The sequence below is a fragment of the Mustela nivalis genome (genome assembly GCF_964662115.1).
Source record: "Mustela nivalis genome assembly, chromosome: 4".
Taxonomy (NCBI): Eukaryota; Metazoa; Chordata; class Mammalia; order Carnivora; family Mustelidae; genus Mustela; species Mustela nivalis.
This window is the reverse complement of record NC_139023.1, coordinates 64,791,584-64,809,802: the sequence shown is the minus strand read 5'-3', so window position 1 is coordinate 64,809,802 and position 18,219 is coordinate 64,791,584. Positions and strand designations below refer to the sequence as shown.

Genomic DNA, 18,219 nt, shown 5'->3' with positions numbered 1-18,219 from the left:
GCGTGGTCCGCAGAGAGCAGCTCTGCAGCAGGGTCATCTCCCGATTGTGGGGACACGGCAGAGTGCCCCGGTGTTGGGGATATGCCACCCCACTCACCAAGAAAAGAGGCAGCTTGTTAGAGCCAACTTGCGTGGGGTTCATACGCAAGGAAATGGGGGAAAACTGTCATTAACACACTCATATCTGGGCAATCTGGGTGAAGAGATGAACTCCCTGCCCTCTTTGCAACTTTACCCTAAGTCTGAAATAATGCATGAGAGTGGGGGAAAGCTCAGCCACCAGTTTGCTCACTGAACAAAGGATGAAAACGCAGGGTCTGGAATAGACATGCTGAGCGAACAACAACCTGCCGGGCTCTCCACCAGCCCCATCACCCTGCAGTCAGGGAGGGGACAGACGAGCTCATCCAGCTCAGAGCCTGGATGGACAAGGTCAGGGTGGGTTTAAGCCATGCAGAGCCCAGCCATCAATGCAGAAGTTGTGCAACCCCCGCCCCCCCACCCAGAGACGTGACGGGAATCGTCTAGACCCAGGGTCCCCAGGCAGGACTCCAAGGAATGCCAGCTGTGAGGGCTGGCAGAGAGAGGGTCCTGAAGGTGAAGTTAGTGCAGAAACACATTCCAACAGAGAGAGGAGGTCAGACTTTGCCGCACCTTCCTGGTGCTGGGAGTCCCCGTGGACGGCCAGCCAGGCTCCCTGTCTGAGGCCTTCACCACAGAAGCTCAAGGCCAAGGGAACAGAAAGGCACCACAGAGGGGCGCAGCAGTGCTCCTGGATCGCTCTCCAGGACGCCCCTGCTGCTGCCTGGGGCCACACAGTGGGGACATGCAGAATTCAATAAAGGGTCTTTGCAGGTGTAATTAGCTAGGATGAGGTCACACTGGAGGAGGGAGGCCCTGAGCCAGTGCCTCATGTCCTTCTAGGAAGACCCAAGGCGGGGGTGGGGGGCACAGGAGGATGGAGCAGAGAACTGGGACAGAAGAGCTCTCTACGTTCTCAGCCCTGACAGTCATGGCAGCACGAACACCATTGTGTAATGGGATTTCAGGGAGCAGCCCCACACTAGGGCACAAGGGCAGGCTTAGGAGGGGGCAGAGCCTCAGCTACTCACTCAGATACTTGGCCCTGCACACTGATGAGACTTGTCCGCACAAACCCGACCTGGCCCGAGGCCGTGTGCCGGCCCAGGCACCAGGGCAGGCCGGGCACCTGGGCGCCCAGGACCTCGATGATGTCGCCGCTGCAGAAGGTCATTTCTTCAGGCCCGGAGCCCTGGTAGTCTGCCACCGCTGTGGCCAGGCCTGTGGCTGCGGGGGGAGGGGAAAGGGAAGGGGAGGGTCACACGGTCAGCGCTGGGGGCAGACCCCGGGGGCTCTCTCCCAGGAATGGGTGATCAAGGCTGCGATGAAGCGTGGCCTCTGCACCCAAGGGGCTGGGCCTCTAGTGGTCCCTGGAGGGGGCACTTGATCCCTACACTGAGGAAAAGAAACTGAGGCCCAGGGGTGTCCCCCCCCCATGGTCAGGGATCTCTCCTCTGTCCTATGCTGGTGAGGTCAGGCCAGGAAACCCCCCAGGGCAGATGCAATAAACATAGGTCCCTCTTCCATGGGGCATTATATTCACTGAGTGGGTACACAAGGCCATCCCTGCAGCAGCCAGCTTGGGGCAGAGCAGAGAGCACTGGACCAGGAGCCCCAAGCCAAGGGCCCATGCTGTCTTTTCAAGAGAAGACCTAAGAAGCAAGCCAGGGACCTGCCCTGGCTTCACTGTACCACGTAACATGAATTTAGACCAACCCATGGGATCTCTCTGAGCCTTAGCTGTTGCAGCACCAACTGGACAGGAGTCTAACCACCTTCTCCAGCTTATGGAGGATTCAGGGTGAACACAGAAGCTTCCAGAATGCTGGTGCCTGCCCCAAGTCGACCACCCCTTTTCCCAGGGCAGAAAGGCTAGTGAAAGCATTTACCCATCAGTGAGATATCTGATGTCACAGGTCCACTCACAGAGTCGTCGATGGGGTCCCAGGGGACCCTAAGAGCCCACCTGGAGTGGGACAAGAAAGGATTTCAGGGAAAGTTCAAACTGTGTCAACTGTACAGATCAGCAGCCCCCAGGGACCCGAGCAAATTCCACTACCTGACCGATTAAACACACACACACGTCAGGCCCATGCATGCAGCACAACCTGCAGGGATCCCAGTGCTGTCCCACTCAGGTGCCTCCTGCCGCCCCCACCCCGGCTGGCATCCTGGGGGCCCTCCCTCCATTCACTCAGGACAGGAGCTGAGCCACTGCCTCTTAGTTCACAGCTTCTGAACTTCAGGTCATCGAGTTTCTCTCTTTGCTTTGGCTGCCAGGAAGCTCCAAGCCCTGTTAACACCCCACATTCAGCATGTGAGGAGTGTCTGTGCTACCCGTCCTCACCCTCCCCAGACTATCTGCCTTGTGTCTCCTGGCTATGGGTACACATTACGCAGCTAACTCCCTCAGAAGCTTTCTAGAACAAGCCAGAGTAGAGGTACCTGGGGGGCTCCAAAGGGCTAAGCATCTAGCTCTGGATTTTGGCTCAGGGCTTGATCTCACCGTCATGAGTTCAAGCCCCGCATGGGGCTCCATGCTGGGCATGAAGCCGACTACTTAGAAAAATAATAATAATGAGCCAGAATATGAAGCAAGAGCTCTGTACGGTACCCTCCTGCCCACACAGCTCCATCCGGGAACAACAGCCTCCTCATGCAGGTAGGAGCCCACAGCCACACAGTAGGAGCCACAGAACAGGAGCATACATGGGTCTCCATGAGCCAGCAACCCGTGGGATGGGCAGGAAGCAGAGAAACAAAGGTCGGTACCTACTGATGAAATGGAATCAAAGTTTCTGGAGCAGCTGCCGCTGCCATGTCCTCAGAGGACGTGCTGGAGCCAGGAGCAGAAGGGTCCACTGCCGGGGCTGCCTCTCCCTGGGGAACCCTCGAGCCTCGCCTGAGTGCCTGGGGGCCGCTCCCTGCACCCTGGGGGCTGGTCTTCACCCGCACGCGGTGGTCAGGACACAAGACGAAGAAAGGACCTTTAGAGGGACAGAGACCGTCCTTCAGTGTGGCTGGACAGTCCTCCAGGTGGGACCCGCCAGTCCTGTCAGGTGACATGTGTGAAGGAAGCCCTGCTTCGGGTCTCCCCGGCCCCAGGCTCTGCTCATTCCTGCTCCGCATGCCTCCCCCAGCCTCAGACCCTCAGGGCCTCAGTTTCCCCGTCTGAAGGGCCCGACCTGCGATCTCAGGGATCCTGTGTGTGTGGACCTCTGCTGAGAGCCTGGCCTCCTCTCCTCTCTGAGGCCAGGCTAAGACAGGCAGCTCTGGGCTCCATCTGCTGCTGAATCACACCCAAGGATGAGGCCACCTTGGCACTCAAAGCAGTTTCAGGTCAGGACCTCGGGGTGGGCATGCCTCTTCAGAAGCACTTTCACTATTATTTCCCCGGGAGCCTGATCAGGTCGTCACAGCAGAATGACGAGGCCTGGGGTCGCCCATAATTACTTCTCCCTGCATGATGAGGCCCCATCAGTCTTCCCAGGTGCGCCACAGCCTCCAGGGCCCTTCCCCACCGGGCATCCCCCACAGAGCGTGGAGCCAGCCGAAGTCTCCGTCTCCATGCGGCGCTCACCTTCCTGGGCGAGGAGGCTCTCGTGCGTCCGTGTCAAGGCCTCCTGGTCCACGTGGACGTGGACAGCTGTCTCCTCGTCCTCACTAGGCGAGAGCAGCCAGAAGACCTGGTCCACGAGCAGGTTTTCTAGGCAGTGATGAGTGAAGCCTGGGGGCCAGATGGACCAGGTCACCAGCAGGCTCCAAAGCAAGGCTTGGGGAGCCCTGCTCTGCCTTGGGACTCACGGGACATCTACAACCCAGACAGGCCCCTGGTCTGACCGTCAGGGCTGTGTGAGACAGCCTGGACTTCCCTGTGTCCTGGCGAGTGTGGACAAGCACAAGTCACCTGAATGACCCTCAGTCTCCTCACCCACAAGATGGGGCAGGAGCATTCAAGGCGAGCACATGCGCTGGGGGTTGGCACAGGCCCAGCACAAGACACTCAAGACACTGTCACTCTTAGTTTCCAGTCTCCCAGCCTCGGACCAAGGTATTGGAGCAGTTCCCCAGAGGACGCAGCCAGACCCCACAGACGCCGCCCAATGGACGGAACTGCTTTAGAAAGAAAGCTCTTTGGGCTGAAAACCACCATGTCTGAGCTCAGCCTCCCTCGGGGTCTGGCTATGCGAAGTCCTGCACCCAGCTCAGCCCGGGAAGGACTCGGAAGGCGGCCCACCTTCTGGCACAGATTCTGCACGCCCCCGCCTCCCATCACACCACTGCTCCCCAAGCAGGTGCGCACGGACTCCCGAGTCCCACTGCTCCGTGTGAGCCATCCCTGGCTAAAGCCCGATTTACTACAGTAAGCGCCTGGTCAGTGTGTGACAAGTGTCCTCTGAGTGGAGTTCCCACAACTGCTCTGAGAGGGGTCCCACTTTACCAAGAGCGTGGTAGGTGGAGAACTTCCAGATTTCCTCGAAAGTCTTAAAGGTCACCACGATCCGTGCCTGGTCACTGTGGATAGATAGCAGCCTGGCTGACAACTCCTAAGGGGGAAAAACAGTCCCGAGTAGGGGTGTTTGGGCATCTGATCACCCAGAGGACAGAGCCGCACAACAGAAACATTTTGCACAGGTGACCAGGCGGGGGTGGAAGCCCAGAGCCAATTCCTTTATGACCCGAGGGGGGCTCTCAAGCCAGCCATGGCTCCCCAGTGCCTGTGCCATGCCCTGCTCCTTCCTGGAGCCCCTGGGGACTCCATGCTCCACCCCACCCTCCATGACAAGCAGGTTCTCCCAGCAGGCTGGACTCTTAGCCCTACGCAACCCAACCCTGCCTCCCAGCCCTTCCCACAGCACTGATGCGGGGACTGTCCGAACTCCAGCGCCCCCTCCTCTGACTCCCATCCCATGAACGCCCGGGAGGCGATCGGGCATGAACTGAACACCAGCATTTAGAAGGCACAGGGTACTTGTGCGAGGGAAGGGTGCTACTCTGGGGTCTGCTTGACAGACCGGAAACTAAGGCCACGTTTCTTATCTGGGGTCTGACCCTTAGTACATGGCACAGCTGGGGTTCTGCCCCTGGCCTGGCGTCACTCAGGGCGGCCCCGCGGCAGAGCACTGGGCTGAGATTCCCGGCCGTTTGCAGGATCCACACCTCACCAAATATCCCTGACGGGTGGCTGGGGAAACTGGGTTTACAGAGGCCAAGGTCAGGCAGGCTTACTACAAGGTCACCTGGTGGCTGCCCAGCCCAGCCCCCTCGTGGGCCATGGTCCTGCCTGAAAGTCCACTGTGCAGAGGCCAACAGGGGCCTGGCCCCCTCATCAGAGTAAGATCAGCACACGCCAGTTCCTTCCGTTCCCCATGACAGAGACATTAAGAATCTCAGCAGGGTCGGGAGCACGGAGAAAGAGAGGAGACCCTGGGAGCACCACGGGCCACATGTGGCTGGATCTGCAGGTGTGATCAGTGGCTCCCTGACCCAGACATCCAGGAGAATAGCCAGGGACAATCACAGTGCCACCACGTGGTGAGTTCTAGGGGTGTCTTCCCTTTTTGTGGCCTTGGCCCCTCAGCAACAGAGAGCTGAGCATCAAGAGCCCTCCTCCTAGGTCCACCCCGTCCTCTGTCCCCCTTCTCAGCTTTGGAGCCCCTCCAAGGGGCCCCACCCCCTCCAACCTCCCAGGCCCCCCGGGAAGCCGCACTCACCCCCAGTGCACGGGCCACCTCCCGGCTGTCATTTTCCAGCAGGCGGAGCCGGCTCCTCACGGTCTGCTGCAGGCTGGGGTCCAGCAGCCCCGTCTTCCTCCGCACGGCCAATAGCTGCAGGGTCAGGTCTGGGAAGGGCAGCACGGAGCTAGCACTCAGCAAAGCCACCAGAGTCACTGTGACCTCCAGCCCCGACCTCCCCACCACACCAGACAGGGGCCTTCAAGCACCAGAAGATCACCCACAGGCGTCCCACGACTCACCATCTTGTCCTCTAAGCCAACCCCAACCCCACCCTGTCGTTCCCATTTCCAAAGGGGCCCCCAGCCCCGACCTGGTTCAGACCAAGGACACCTCCCTGCACCACATAGCACCTGAGTCCCCCCGTGAACTGCAAAACCAGGTGAACCCACAGTGGGCCCCCTCTCTGTGGCCCAGGTCCTATAGGTCTGCCCCAGGCAGCTGTCCAGGCCCTGCCCTCCCACCACGCAATCCTCTGATCCACGGAGAACCCCAGGGCCCCCTGACAGGGAGCTCTGGCTGGCTGCACGCCCCGCTCTCAACCCTCCCAGGCCACCTCCAGCCATGTCGAGCCTTTGAGCTCTGGAAATATGGCCAGTGCAACTGTGGCAATCAGATTTTTCATTTTATTTAAGTTAAATGAAAATATAAACTGTGTGGCTCCCATACTGGGCGGCATGGATGCAGGCTTTTCCTGCTCAGGGATAGTAAGATGCAAGGTCTTTCTACCTTCCTACCAGCACAGCCTCAAACCTCTGGCTCTACTCTGCCCCCATCACTTCTTCTCTCCCTCCCCTCTACGCTGGGGCCGCTCCAGGCTCTCTAGGACATCCCTCCCCCTAAAACACACACTGCCCTAGGGCCTTTGCACGTGGTCCATGTGGAGCACTCTTTCCAAAACAAATCCTGGCCTCCAACAAGGCTGCTCTACAGCTCACATCTACTCTCAAACGCCCCTTGCCCGCCCGCATCCCTGCCCCCTAAGAGGACCCCCAACTGTGTTACTGAGAGCCCCAGAGCATGAGCTACTCCAAAGGGGTGGAGGGGACATGGGAGAAGGGAGTGGGAGCAGGAGAAGGGAAAGGGGAGGAGAGAGATGGGAAGGGAGAGAGGAGGGGGGAGAAAGAGACCAAGGAGGAGGGGGAGGAAGAGGAGAGCAGTATGGAGACCTCTGGAGTCTGGAATCAGACTCACTCCCCCAGCAGGAAGCAAGCCCAACATTTCACAACTGGTTCTGAGACATGACGCCTCCTTCTCCCGTAAGAGGGCGGGCAGCATTTTCAGACCCAAAATAATCTGCTGCTTGCTCAATACCCCCTGGTCATCGTGAGTGACCACAGGCAGCACCGGGTCCCCGGAAGGAAGTGGGAAGACAGGCGGGTGTCGACACCAAGGTGAACCGCCAGCAACAGTGGGGTCTCTAGGCCACCCCCACTGGGGGCCGCAAGTGGGCTCTCAGGGTCCGGGGGCTTCTAACCGCCCCATCTTCCTTTACCACACAGGGCTGCCTCCCCTCGTGTGCGCCATACAGAAATCCTGCCAATCCTCAGAGCCCCCTCCCCAGACGCTGTCCTGGCCACCTCTCCCAGGGGCCCTGCCCCTCCCTTTGCACCCCCCACAGCCCGCCCACAGCACAGTGAGCTGGTTGGTCTGGTTTTCCCACACGTCCCACATGCGACCCCTCTCCAGAGTCTCGCCCCTTCACATGGCCCAGCCTCTGGGGCATTGGACTCAGCCTTCAGGCCCCCAGTGGAAGTGCAATCCTGGGCCCTATCTCCCAGCAAGGCCAAATCGGAATCTGGGCGCGGGACCTGGCCATCTTCACTTTAGCATCCTCCCCTCCCCCACAGTGATCCCCAGTTTGGGGGTCTGGGGACTAGACATTCCTGAACCTGCAGTGGGAAGGGGCACACCCAGGGAGCCCACATTCATGGCTCCACCCGGACTAAACCCTGCCGCACTCTGTGGTGCCTGTGCAGGTCTACCTGTGGGGTAGGTGCCCATCTGGACTGGAGGGGTCCCAGCAGCCAGCCCGGAGCCACCAGGGGGAGGAGTGGCATCTGTAACAGAGCACAGTGGGGTCAAGGTCAGAACAGGCAACTCTGGGCTGTGAGGGCATAATGCCCCTGGTAATCTGGAAGAAACAAGGTGTGTCCACACCTTGTGTGGACACCTTTGTGTGTCCACACAAACCCCCACCCCTCACGTCCCCTGCCCCTAGGTCACAAAGGCCCAAGGAGGACACAGGGGGTGTGAGGCTCTCCCTGGCTCTAACAGACGACGCTTGGAGGCCTCTGAAAACAAACCAGTGTGTTGTGTTGCTGGGCTGGATTCGGGAACCATCTCACTGGCTAAAACCAAAGCATGAGCAGAGTTGGTACCTCCTGGAGGCTCCGTGGGGAGAGCATGTCCCCAGCTCCCAGGGGAGTCGGCCTGCACCCTTGGCCTGTGGCTCTGATTCTACCTTCCAAGCCAGAAGCCAGGCCAACGTCAAGGTCTCCAATTCGGACCCCGGGCTTACCTTCCCATCTTCAGGTTCTCACTTAACACCACCCGCAAAATCACTTTTGCTACATATTTGGGGACAGAGATGTGGACTTGCTCAGGGGATACTGTCCTGCTGCTGACCGTCTGCTGACCGTCTGCTGACCACAGACAGAAGGGGGCAGCCCAAAAGGAACCCTGGCTTTCGGGCTGACAGGGCTGTGTCTCAGCCCGTCTGAAGCTGTCACTCACCGAGGAGTCACGTGCCCTCTTGGCCTGGGGTGGGGGGGCGCCGTTCCAGAACTTTCTGGACCCTCCCCCTTTGACGTGCCTGTTTTCTGATCACTGACACACTTGTGTTCCTGGAGAAACACTATTGGGGCCCTCGTCCCTCATGGTGACTCACTGGGCACAGGCGTCTGTCCCCACACACCCACTGACCGTGCAGACCCTGTGCCATTCATGGGCTGTGGGACAATGGGCAGACGGCGTGCACTATACTCACCACCTCCGACCATAGCCTTGGCCTCCTTGGGCCCTGCTCGCTCCCAGACGACGGATGCACTCATGGCCACTCTCGGGACCTTGTGGCCACCACCACCGCTGCCTCCCGAGGGTGCCGCTGTGGGCCCTCTCCTCTCCGGGGCTGGCTCCTCCACTGGGCCCTCCATGCCCGGCAGTGGCCTTAGCACCGGGGGCTCCGCATGCTCCCTGGCCGCTGAGGGAAGAGGAAAGGGTGCTGGTTAGCAGGGAGTCCTCCCCGGGAACACAGGCAGGTGCCCAAGAACACTGCCACAAGGGCTGGGGTCGGGAGGAGAGATGCCCTCCCCTTCGCCGGGCCGCCCTCTGCACATCTGTCAGAGCTCTGCCGTGAGTCTGTTGCTGCTTCTCCAGCAACGACGAGCCCCCGCCTCAGGCTATCTCTGAGACACGGGCCAGCGTGGCCCAGGTGCAGTGGCTGGAAGCCATGCAGGCCAGTCACCCACGAACCCCAGGAAGCAGCTCAGAGCCTGACTTGTTACGGCTGCTCGAACATTCCCACCAATGCAGGACAGACATGGGAACCGAGCAGAAGTCCTCGGGGGACACCCAGGTGCCTCGGACAGGAGCAGGCCCACCACACGTCCCGTCCTGCTCCGGCAGGAACAGATACCCCCCACCCCCGGAGAGTCCCACCTAGTTCCGCTTCCCACAAGCCCCAGTTCTGCTGTGATCTGGTCTCGGGTTCCCAGGAGGTCCCGTTGCTCCCTATAACACCACCCCCGGGGTTCAGTTGGCTCAAGAGGGCTCTGCCTCACCCACCGGAAGAGGCCTGGGCTCCAGAAGGGCCCCGGAACACCGTCCCATGCCACGGGTCAGGAAGGAAGGGCCGTCCAGGGAGGGAAGGAAGCAGGTGGCGGATGGCAGAGAAGAAGGAAGTGGCCGAGGCAGAATGAGGCAGAACGGGCAATGGCTCCCCACTCCAGGGTGCCCTCGCCACCCCTGCCCCCCGCCCACTGCCAAGAGAGCGGTCATTATGCCTCAGTCCTTCCTGGGGTCAGAGATGAGAGGCTGTTACAGATGCACAGACCGTGCTCCTGGGGTTGGGGCTTTGTCACCAATCAGGACACAGGACACTAAATCCCCTTTCAGATGGGACACGTGGGGGCGGGGGTGGAGGCAAAGTTGGCAAGAGGGGGGCCAGGGCTGGGGAAGGCAAGGGCAGACCTCCCGCTGCAGCCACAGAGGCAGGAGAAGCCTCGGGGACAGAGAAGACAAGGGATGGTCCTGTTGGCTTGCCCAGAACATTGCCAAGAGTACAGCTAGATCGCACAAGCAAGGGAACCCCCTCATTGTGGGCCCCCCGAGCCCTGATACTGAGCTCTCAGATTTCAAACCAAACCCAGGACAGCCCGGCAGGGATTCCCTCTGCATGGAGCACCCGGGGACAGGAAGGCACCCTCCGGTCCCCTCTCCAGGGACAATAATGCCAACCCAGAAGCAAATCAGGCTTCCTCCTGGCCACCCCCCATCCTGGTGGATGGTGGGGAGCTGGACCCCCATGATGGGCACAGTTCAAGACAGAGCCTGGACAGCCCCCAGTAGCTGTGGGTGGGGGTGGGGTGGGCAGAGCCAGCCAGAGACCCGAGGTCACCTTGGCTCCAACTGTTCCAAGGACTCAGAATTGACCAAGCAAAGCACGGGTGGCCCAAGCAGCCACATAGCTGGGCAGCTGCAGAGCAACAATGGGTTCCCAGACCCCCAGACTCCCAACCCTTTGATCCCAGGGGAGCCAGCCAATCCCTCCTGCCGTCTGCTCCTCCCAAGCTGGACAGGACACACAGGGTCAGTAGCGAGGCCCCCTGCCCACCCTCCTTCCTGGTCCTTGGGGATTTGAGGTCAGGGGTCCCGTGGGAGCCACTGCCTGGCACCAGACACACCCAGTCCAGCCACCGGTGTCCTCCCGTCCCAAAAGCCTCTGTGCACCGGACCCCAGCAGGAGTCCCAGGGGCACCACTCAGCCCTTGAGTTCACCTCCTGGGTTCCCTGGACAGGACCTGGGGGAGCCTCAACCCACAGGGGCTTTGCTCAGTCGGTAGCCCCTTGGAGCCTCGCCTAAGTGTTTAGAATCATCACTGCTAGGGCTTGGCAAGGCCGGCCTTTCAGCCCATCACAAGCCAGGATCACTTCTACAATCCAAATGAAAAAGACAAGAAGAGACAGAAAAGTTGGAGTGGCCCTGGGAGCTGCAAAAGCAGGACACCCCATGCTTCTAACCGAACTAATCTGGTGCCCCTCCCATGGCCTTGGTCCCAAACAGCCCCTCATTGCAGAGAAACTGGGGTGAAGCGGGCTGTCCAGACCCCTAGCAGCCCGAGGCCCCCAAGGCTTACAGAAGCCATGCCTCCAACAGTCCCTACCCCTACCCCCAACAGGACCTGAGTCTGATCTGGAACCCCCTCGGAGGGATGGGGCACAGTGTGGGGGGTGGGGAGAAGGCTGCACCTGACCACCGGGAGCACTCAGGGGATCCCACACACAGCTTGGCCAGCAGCTCCTCTCCAACGGAGCTGCTTGGCCCAGGGAGCAGCGGGCAAGGCGGCTGCTCCCTGTTCCAGGGGAAGAAGGCCTGTCGGAACCGCAGATGCCCAGAACCTTCTTCACATAGCATTGTCAAAGGGCTTACATGTCACTCTGGCCCTGGCACCCCACACCCCCTGGTCCCTGGGTTGTCTCCATGTTCCTAAAGCACTGAAGACCCCCACCACCTTTCGGGACACAGCTCTGTGTGCCGGCCGCCCTCCCCGGACCCCAGGAGAGCCCAACCTGGTGGTGCTTTCCCTCCTGGCTTCACCCACTGGGATCCCGGACCTCGCGGCTCTTGCACATAGCCAGCCACAGTCGGGTGTCGGGGCCAGGACGCACAAGGGCTGGGAGGCCAGCCTGCCCTCTCTCTTCTCTTCCCTTCCGAAGCCCACACAGGGCATTTGAGCTTCCCACCCTGCCAGGCCACATCCCCCCAGCAGCTAGCCAGGCATCTCCCAGGATCCTGCCCCGTCCTGTGGCAGCTGCTCGTCCTGCCCGCCTCCCCCCTGGGTCAGGACTGGCCCATCAGTGCCTGAGTCCCACCCGCGGGCCTGCTCCCCACTGCCTCACAGACAGCTTCCTGAGGAAAGGGAAGGCTTCCCCGGCTCGAAGACCCTCCCACCTGCCCAGCGATGATGGGCCTGAGCAGGCCGGGCCCCAGCAACAATCTCAGTATGGGACTTCCTAGTCCCCGGCGAGATGAGGAAGTGGGCCCAATCTGTGCAGGATAGTCCCCTCCCCGCCGGTTCCTGTAACCGCCTGGCCTGGCCTCCCAGGCCCCGGGTCCTGGGACCTCAGGAGCACCGAGCTGCGTGCTCCTACAGGTCTGGAAGAGCTCTCTCTGCCTCACTCTGCCCCTCCACCCCCACCAGGAGCGTGAGAGCAAACACGCCTGCCCCATGACGAGGTCGACAGACTACACTGAAGGCACTCCAGATCACAGCTGGGACCGAACATGTGTGGGTTCCACAAAGGGAGAGGCAGTACCGTTCCAGCCCTGAGCCGGTCTGGGGGCAGGGGTTCTGATCGGAGCCCTCACAGGGCTCATACAGAACCAATACCTCATGGGCCCATGGAGGCCTTGTCTACTTCACCACGAAGCACCTCTAGGGGGTTGTCTGGTCATCCCTGGTTGGGACTGAATGGTATCGCCCCAGATCCTGGTACCTTGGAACGTGGCCTTACTTGGAAATGGGGTCTTTGCAGATTTGACTCATTAGGATGAGGTCACGCTGCACCGGTGGGGAGGGGGTCCTAATCCAGTGTCGATGTCTTGTGAGAGGAGGGACGCAGACAGACACGGGGCGGGGGGCCCACAGGACCACAGAGGCCAGATGGAGGGGTGTGGGCAGGAGCCCAGGACGCCTAGAGCCCCAGGACCCAGAAGAGGAGAGAAGGACCCTCCCCTGCAGCCAATTCCCATCACCGTGAGCCCCCCAGCATGCCGAGCCCAGGGACACTTGTTCACCTGCGACCCCCGTGCCTTCTCCTTCTCTGTGGGGCAGTGGGGGGGGGCAGTGCAGGTGGACCTCACCTACATAGCGCATCCTGTGAGAATCATGGGCACACAACACACCATACATCATGCGTCCTGGTCCCCGACAGTGGCCCTGACTGTCACCAGACAGCCGCCACCCTCAGGTGCTAACTGAGCATGTCCATCTCATCTTCCTGATGACCTGTGGGCGGGGACAGCACTGTGCCCATTTCCCAGGCTCAGTGAGCTGCTCCAGGGACACAGCCTGCCAGGGGGCTCAGATGGGCTTCCAACACAGGCTGGAGGGCCTGCCCTCACCCTGCAGGCACCCAGCCTTGGCCCCACTTGGCCTCCCACCAGGAGTTCAGCCATAGCTCCCAGCACCAGCCAGTTCCACCTACTCCCTGCAATGCTGCTTTGCCACAGACAGAGCCGGCCAGTGGCAGGGGCGGCGGGGGGGGCCGCTGGAAGCCAAGAGAGGGTCTCAGTGGTGTTCTGGGAGCACGTACACAGCACAGGACCTGGCATGACAAGTCCTGGGTCCATATCCTCCCCCACACCCATCTGGTTGGTGCCCCTGCATCCCCACAGCAGACGGAAAAGAGGCCCTGGGGTGGTGACCTCAGACCGGCCAGGTCAGAGCTGCAGAGCTGCCCTGGGATGTCTCGTGCTGTCCGTTGGGGTGTCTGCCCCATGTGGCAACCTCCTCAAGGTGGGGGCCCACTCCCTTCTTGCTGGCTAGGCTCTGCGCCTCATCCAGACCCTGGCACGCGCTGAGTGCCCACGGGAAGGGGGTATGTCAAGCCAGATCACAGAAGCAAGGGGCTCTGTCGGCTGGCTACGGTCTCCTCCCGGGCACCCACAGCCTTCCGGACTCCCCAGACTTCAGCTCTGCTCCCCACCATCCCAAGAAGCAGAAGAGTCTTCAAGAAAGTGAAAGTGGAAGGCTAGTCTTCGAACCCCCCTTGCGCAGCAGCCCCCAGCTCCACGGACCATGCCTGCCCAGACCATCCTCGTCCCACCTGCCCCAGCGCCCCCTGGTACCTGCTTCCCACTCCCCAGAGGCAGCTCCCGGCTGGGTGGGAGGTAGCAGGATAGCAAGCCCCCGGGGGGCCGCTCCCCGCTCCTGGCTGGCTGGCCCTGCGGGCTGTCTCTGGCGGCCAGGACAGGCGGCGGCCGCCCACGGCCCGGCTGGCTGCGCAGCGGCCACCACCACCCCCTGCTTCCTGCCACACTTCCTCCCTGCACCGCACCGCAGCTGGGGCTGGTGGTGAGAGGCAGGCCCAGGGCGCCTCCTGCGGATCCTGAGCTCCTCCCTGGACTGGCTCCAGGCCTCGTCCCACCCACCGCCCAGCCCCCACCAGCTAGGAGACAGAGGCCAGGGAACACGCCGGATTGGGGAAGTGCCCAGCTGCCCGTCCCATGGCCCAGCCACCCTCAGCTCTACTCTGTTCCTCTTCCACTCGGTGCACACACTTACGACACACGGGCACACACACACACCACAACACAACTCATGCACGACACACGTGTATACACATTCACGACACCCAACACATGTGTGCACACACGCCACACATAGCATTGCTACGTGATACACATATACACATGTGTGTGACATGGCACTTGTGTGCACACGCAACATTCATACCTGACACATGTACTACATACACGATACAACACGTGTGCACACACAAAGATGCCCACATGCACGCACACTTGCACACACACACCAAACATGTGCGTGCACACACAGACACATGTGCACCCCCTTCCCTTGTCCAGGTGCTGCCCCCGCCTACTGGCCCACCAGGGACAGAAGCCTCTCAGATCACAGACTCCCACCACCACCACCACCACCACCCCACCCCGCTTTGCTGACCTCCCACTGGGCCTGGGACCCCCTCCCCCCCCCCCCCCCCGCCGGGGCTCTGGGCTCCAGGGAGTTGGGACAAGCAGGAAATGAACTGCGGGCAGCCTCACACCCTCCCTGAGGCAGGGGCCCAGCTCCGACCCAGCTCCAGGGATCGGGAGCAGGACAGTGACCTCCTCCTCCATCCTGTGTGAGACAGACCAGGCATACACACACAGCCTGGATTAACACTAGGAAAAATCTCTAATTCTAATTCAGGTGACTGCTTTGCAGACATGAAACCGAGGTCAGAGAGGTCGTGGGATATGCCCAAGGCCAGTGATGACTAGAAGGGCCCAGAACCAAGTCTGACAGACACTGAGCCCTCAGGCCAGGGTACTAAGGGTGCCACCACTGACACGTGGGTGATGCCTCTTTGTCACGGGGGAGGGGCTGCTGTGCACACTTGGGACCCAGCTGCATCTCTGGTCTCGCCCACTAGATGCCAGTCTGCCCCAGGCCACCCCCCAGACCCCACCCATGACAACCAGACACCCCTCCAGGTAAAAGTCACCAGGAATGATGCGGGGCCAAACTGCTGCTCCAGGCTGAGCTGCCTCCAGGTGACACAACGCTGCCCATCCTGGGGTCATGCGCTGCTGCCCCAAAGTCCTGAAGTCCCCTCCCTCCCCACAGGGCTGGAGCCCAGGCATTTCACTGGGCAGAGTGGGCCATGGAGGCCAAGAGCAGGCAAGCCACTCACCTCGGGGGTGGGACAGCAGGTCACCCGCAGAGCCAGGCCTAACACCTGGGCCCCCAGCACACCCAGCCCGGCCAGGTCCCACTGCATGGAGACCACACAGAGGGATGGGGAGGACTTTTTCACTGACCCCATAACGGCGAGCTGACTAACAGGGCCAATTGGAAGCTACCCAGGGGGTTCCAGAGACCAGGGGCGGCAGCTCCCACTGGCAGCTCCTCCTTTCCACTGGGAGGTGTGGCCACTCAAAGCTGGGCTGTCCCCTCCATGGAGTGGGAGCAGTTGTCTCTCTGAAGGACAGCAGTGACCGTCATTGTGACAATGCCCTGGGGCGACCAGGACAAACCTCCCCGGACTGGGAGCCTTAAAGTCACCCAGGCCTAATCCCTCCCAGTCTGGAGGCCAGAATTCTAAACCAAGATGCAGGCCAGGCAGTGCTTCCTCTGGGTGTTCTGGGAGGGTCCTTCCCGCCTCTTCCAGCCTCCAGGGCCCCAGGGCACTCCTGGGCTCCTGGCCACATCACTCCGTCTCCCGCATCAGCAGCCAGCCACCTTCCCTGTGGCTTTTCTCCTTCGTATTCTATCTGGGGCCCATGTCGTCTCAAGACCCTTACCTTAATTATATCCACAGAGACCCTTTTCCCAAACAAGATCATGTCTAGAGGTTCCCATGCATACAATTGTGGGGCCACCATCCTGCCCCGTACTCCCAGATGCCAATGGGCACAGGAAGTGGGTGGAGGACAGGGCGGCTTGTGAATGCTGTTGTCCACCTGCCTGCCCACCCGTCACGGCTCCCCTCGGCCTCAGCGACCTGCTGGCCTTCAGGAGGCCCTGTTCTCCTGCCCACCTTTAGGGTCCGGGGCGGAGGCAAATGAGGTCCAGGTACCCTGTCCTGAAGCTCCTCTGGAGGGGTAAGTCCTCATCACCCCTTCCGGGAAGACACCTGCCTCTCCCTCTCCCCCCTCCTCTCCAGTCCTGTTCTGCCTCCAGCCTTGTGCAGCCCGCTCCCTGAGCCTCTGTCTTCACAGCCATGGAAACGGTGATGCCCTACCCCTCGCAAGGACCAGAAGTTGGATTTCTTGCACGTTCTCTGGAGGGTGGGTGCTTCCCCGCTGGGGGCATTCTCCTGGGCGAGCCTGCCTCCTCTCTCCAGACACAGGTGCCCCGGGCCCCCTTGTCACTGGCACCTGGGACCTGCAGATGGGCCCACAGCCTCCCCCAGCCCCCGATTCCACCACCCTCTGGGCAGCTCACTGGAGGGAAGAGCTCAGGCTGCAGCATGGGGTGGGAGGTGGGCACCTGCGTCCAGGCACAGCACCTTACCGGACAGCTCTGCTGTGCTGGCCACAGGACCTTGGGGTTTTGGTTTCTCAGCCCTGGGGCGGGGCAGGACTCGGGGGGCCATAGGCGGAAGCTGGACAAGGGCACCTCTCCAACCCACTGCAGGAGGGAGGAGCCCCTGCTCCTCTCAGCCTCCGTCCCTTGTCTGTGAGCTGGGACCTTCAGCCCACATTCAGAACCCCACAATGTGCAAAACACGAGATGCCTGGCTTCTTCTCTGTTTTTCTGGAAATTATACTGAAAGAAGTCCCAGATGAGCTCCACATCCATAAAAGGGCCTGGACACATTTCCTCTCTTGGCCATTGTCCCCTGCTGGGGGCCCAGGACTCTGTATCCTGTTTGTCTCCACAGCTGTGCTCTTGGCCGCAGGCCGGGGGTAGTTTCCAAGGGCTTCCCCAACTGTGCCCAGCACTGACTCTGCACATCGCACCCCAAATCCACACAGCACACCCCAAGCCAGGGTCTTGACTCTGCACTGTGCACCCCAATTCCAGAGCATACCCACATTCTGCAAGTGTACCCCAAGAGCCTTCTGGAGGAAGAACATGTGCTTTCTAGGCCACGGGACTTTCCAAACCAGGGTCCCCACTACAGGGTAGGCATGGGGCAGGCCCGCACAGCCTGGTCCTAAGTCCCTCTGGGAAAGCCCATCACTCCCTGGGCCTCACTCTGCCCCGTGCAGACGGCGGAATCAGATTTGGAGGACTCTGAGTTCCTCCCAACACCTGCAACACCTCTGGGGCCTGGCACAACTGTTGTAATAAATTCCAATCGTCACTTGCCAAGGAGATGCTGGATCCAGGGGTTACAGCCCTCCCAGTGTGAGTCTTACCGCCATCCGCTGGACCGAGGCAGATGGGTATGGAGGCGGCCACTGTCCAGGGTCACCCGCCCGAGGGCAATGCCAGCAGCTGGGGTCTCAGGTCCACCCCCCCACCCCGCGGCACCTGCACACAGCTGGGGTCTCAGGTTCTCCTGGCGCCAGAGGAGATGCCCCGAGTCTCTAAGGCCTGAGACAAGCAGCCTGAGAAACCACAGCCCAATTCCCAGGAGCTCTGGTGAGCAAGTCCCATCCGAGTCTGGAGTATTCGCTGTAATCAGATCCTTGTGTCTTCCAGCACCAAACCCTGATTTTAATTCTCTTCAGGCAGCAATTCAGAGAGAGAGAGAACTCGCCTTGGTCTCTTTCCCATCACAAGGATGGGTGACGTCTCACTGAACTGTAGGGTGTGCGGGCACGTGTGGGTGCTGCCCGGCTGTCCACAGCCTCAGCGTCTCCAGAGCTCTCCGCTCATGCCCTCCTCCTCGGCAGCCTCTCCGTCCCCCTGAGGGCGCTGCAGAGGAAGCCACCAAATCACCCCAGGGAGGCTCTTTCCCTGGCCAAGGAACAGGCACCTTTGGGGAAGAGGGATGGCTTCCC

General features: G+C 60.9%; 1 protein-coding gene across 5 annotated transcripts in view; it reads right to left on the bottom strand.

Moving 5' to 3' along the window:
• Positions 1-18,219, bottom strand: part of SH3TC1 (SH3 domain and tetratricopeptide repeats 1) — a 47,628-nt gene that overhangs the window by 20,789 nt on the left and 8,620 nt on the right. For 3 of the 5 annotated variants that reach the window (XR_014310868.1, XR_014310869.1, XR_014310870.1), the window contains exons 1-9: positions 13,888-14,160; positions 8,806-9,018; positions 7,802-7,876; positions 5,796-5,923; positions 4,523-4,628; positions 3,662-3,808; positions 2,858-3,068; positions 1,971-2,047; positions 1,113-1,308 (exon numbers count right to left, since the gene is read on the bottom strand). Coding sequence is in view for 2 of the 5 variants with exons in the window: in XM_082727494.1 (XP_082583620.1) it covers positions 1,113-1,308; positions 1,971-2,047; positions 2,858-3,068; positions 3,662-3,808; positions 4,523-4,628; positions 5,796-5,923; positions 7,802-7,876; positions 8,806-8,971 (1,106 nt within the window). In the remaining 3 variants the exon portion in view is untranslated. Of the gene's footprint in view, positions 1-1,112; positions 1,309-1,970; positions 2,048-2,857; positions 3,069-3,661; positions 3,809-4,522; positions 4,629-5,795; positions 5,924-7,801; positions 7,877-8,805; positions 9,019-13,887; positions 14,161-18,219 lie in introns of those variants that run through there. The other 2 variants (XM_082727494.1, XM_082727493.1) reach the window with 2 other exon arrangements.